The 1,916-nt window shown below is 38.7% G+C and overlaps 1 protein-coding gene across 1 annotated transcript in view; it reads left to right on the top strand.

Annotated features, from left to right (window-relative positions):
* The first annotated feature begins 342 nt into the window (after nucleotides 1-342).
* LOC115300892 (beta-defensin 131A-like) overlaps nucleotides 343-1,916 on the top strand; it is a 10,488-nt gene continuing 8,914 nt past the window's right edge. Inside the window, exons 1-2 of the mRNA XM_029950488.1 lie at nucleotides 343-360; nucleotides 1,355-1,515. Coding sequence (XP_029806348.1) covers nucleotides 343-360; nucleotides 1,355-1,515 — 179 coding nt within the window. The remainder of the gene's footprint in view (nucleotides 361-1,354; nucleotides 1,516-1,916) is intronic.

The following is a 1,916-nucleotide window of genomic DNA, read 5'->3' as shown; positions in this document are numbered from 1 at the left end:
AGAGAAAGAGACAGAGCACAAGCAGGGGAGGAACAGAGAGAGAAGGAGACACAGAATCTGAAGTAGGCTGACAGCTCAGAGCCTGATGCGGAGCTCAAACTCACAAACTGTGAGATCACGACCTGAGCTGAAATCAGATGCTTAACCAACTGAGCCACCCAGGCGCCTGGTTTTCTAATTTTAAAATGAAAATTCTATTTAGGAATCAAAATAAAAAATAAAATGTAACAGAGTATATAAGTATCTATGCACTGTGTATATGTGAATATATGTTTGCTTATATGCAGAGAAAAAGTTATTGATAACTTAGCACACGTATATTCAGTAGAAAAACAAGGGACGATGTTAGAAACCTGTAAGGTAAGAAGTGAATGGAAAGAATTGGAAACAGAGCATATACTACTCGTTTCCTGAGAGGAAGGGGGAACATTAGGGTCTTACATGAAAAGTAAACTAAAGAAAAGAAAGGTAATTTCATGTTTTGTTTTTAAAGTACAGGACTTGAGGGTGTTTATATACTGAAAGTAAGGAAATGTTTAACTAAGAAAGATTTCAGCAACAAAAAGGAAAAAAAGTAATGGATGCAGCAAGGACTCCAAAGCTTTCAACACTACTGAGTACAAGGAAGGAAGGTAGACAATTAACACTTGATTATAAATTATTTACTGAGTATCTAGTACCTTTATGGAAAGCTATACCCAAAAAAACTCAGTAATTCCTAGGTCTAATTTACTATCTCATGGTAAATTAACTCCTTTCTCCTTCTGCTGTGACAATCTGTACTTGGATAGCTTCATAGCTATCTGATTTTCTTCTCTGTGTTCTTTTAAGGAAAGGAATTTGACAAAGTGTCTTATTTTTTTTTCCTGAGCCCTAAGCCACCTTTCAAGGTTCACCTGGTGCCCACAGACCTACCCACTGAATGCAGTGAACCTTAGTCCTACCCTTCCTTTGATGTCCCTGGTTGCCAGTCCATGGATCACATAATGTTCTTGGGCTTCCTGGGCAGCCTTCCAAGTCCACCTCTTGGCTCCAGATCTACCTGAATGAGAAACAAATATTTATAGAAAATGTCAAAGCATCACTGAAAATTCTGCCCTCAATGTTCCACAAAGGAACTCAATGACTTGTGCTCATGAGTTTGACTGCTTTGTAACATAAACTATACTTCCAAAGCTTTTCCTCCTAATGAAGAAGGCAAGAATTCCAAGACACATGAAAAAAAATCAGTAACTTCTGAATTTATGACAAGAGATGGTAAATATTCCAAGTCAGACAGGTTTAAGTAAATGGTGTAATTATCAATAACCAGGACATATGCCAATGCCCCTAAGATCCCACTGTGAGTTTTTAGGGTACTGGGAGACGCTTAGTCCCAGATACCACTTTCCCAGAAACTTCAGGCAAGAAAAGCATGAACCCAGACTTAGAGAAAGTCATTCTCAGACTTTTCAGCCCCCTCACTGGCCCAATTAAGACTAAGGCTTTTGAGGTTTACCTGTGTCAGGACCTCCAGTAATAACGCTACAGCGTCCACCAATCCTGTATCCTGAGTCAGCTCAAGATGTCATTTTCAAAGTCTCCATAGTTAGGGAGGACCCTCTCAAGTAATTTGAGTATATGTTCCATTCAGTGAAACCCTAAAGTAGAAGCAGCACCTAGAAGAAGCCACAGCAGAAAGGAGCTAGAGTGAGACCATCTAAGAAAATATAAAGATCAAATAAGATCATGAAGGTGAATGCACTTTGCAGTAACTAAAATTGATGTTTTTATAATGCTTTCTTTAAGCATTTCCTAGCTCCCAAACTGCTCTGGTGTCCCCTTATGTTCTTTCCTTTGTGTCTATGAGGTAATTTGTGCCACTTTGTCAGACATATTCTCATATTGCATTGCCACTGATTTTCCTTATTATTTGC

This window comes from Suricata suricatta, chromosome 1 (genome assembly GCF_006229205.1).
Source record: "Suricata suricatta isolate VVHF042 chromosome 1, meerkat_22Aug2017_6uvM2_HiC, whole genome shotgun sequence".
Classification (NCBI taxonomy): Eukaryota; Metazoa; Chordata; class Mammalia; order Carnivora; family Herpestidae; genus Suricata; species Suricata suricatta.
Note: the sequence above shows the minus strand (reverse complement) of the source record. Positions and strands in the feature narration are given on the sequence as shown.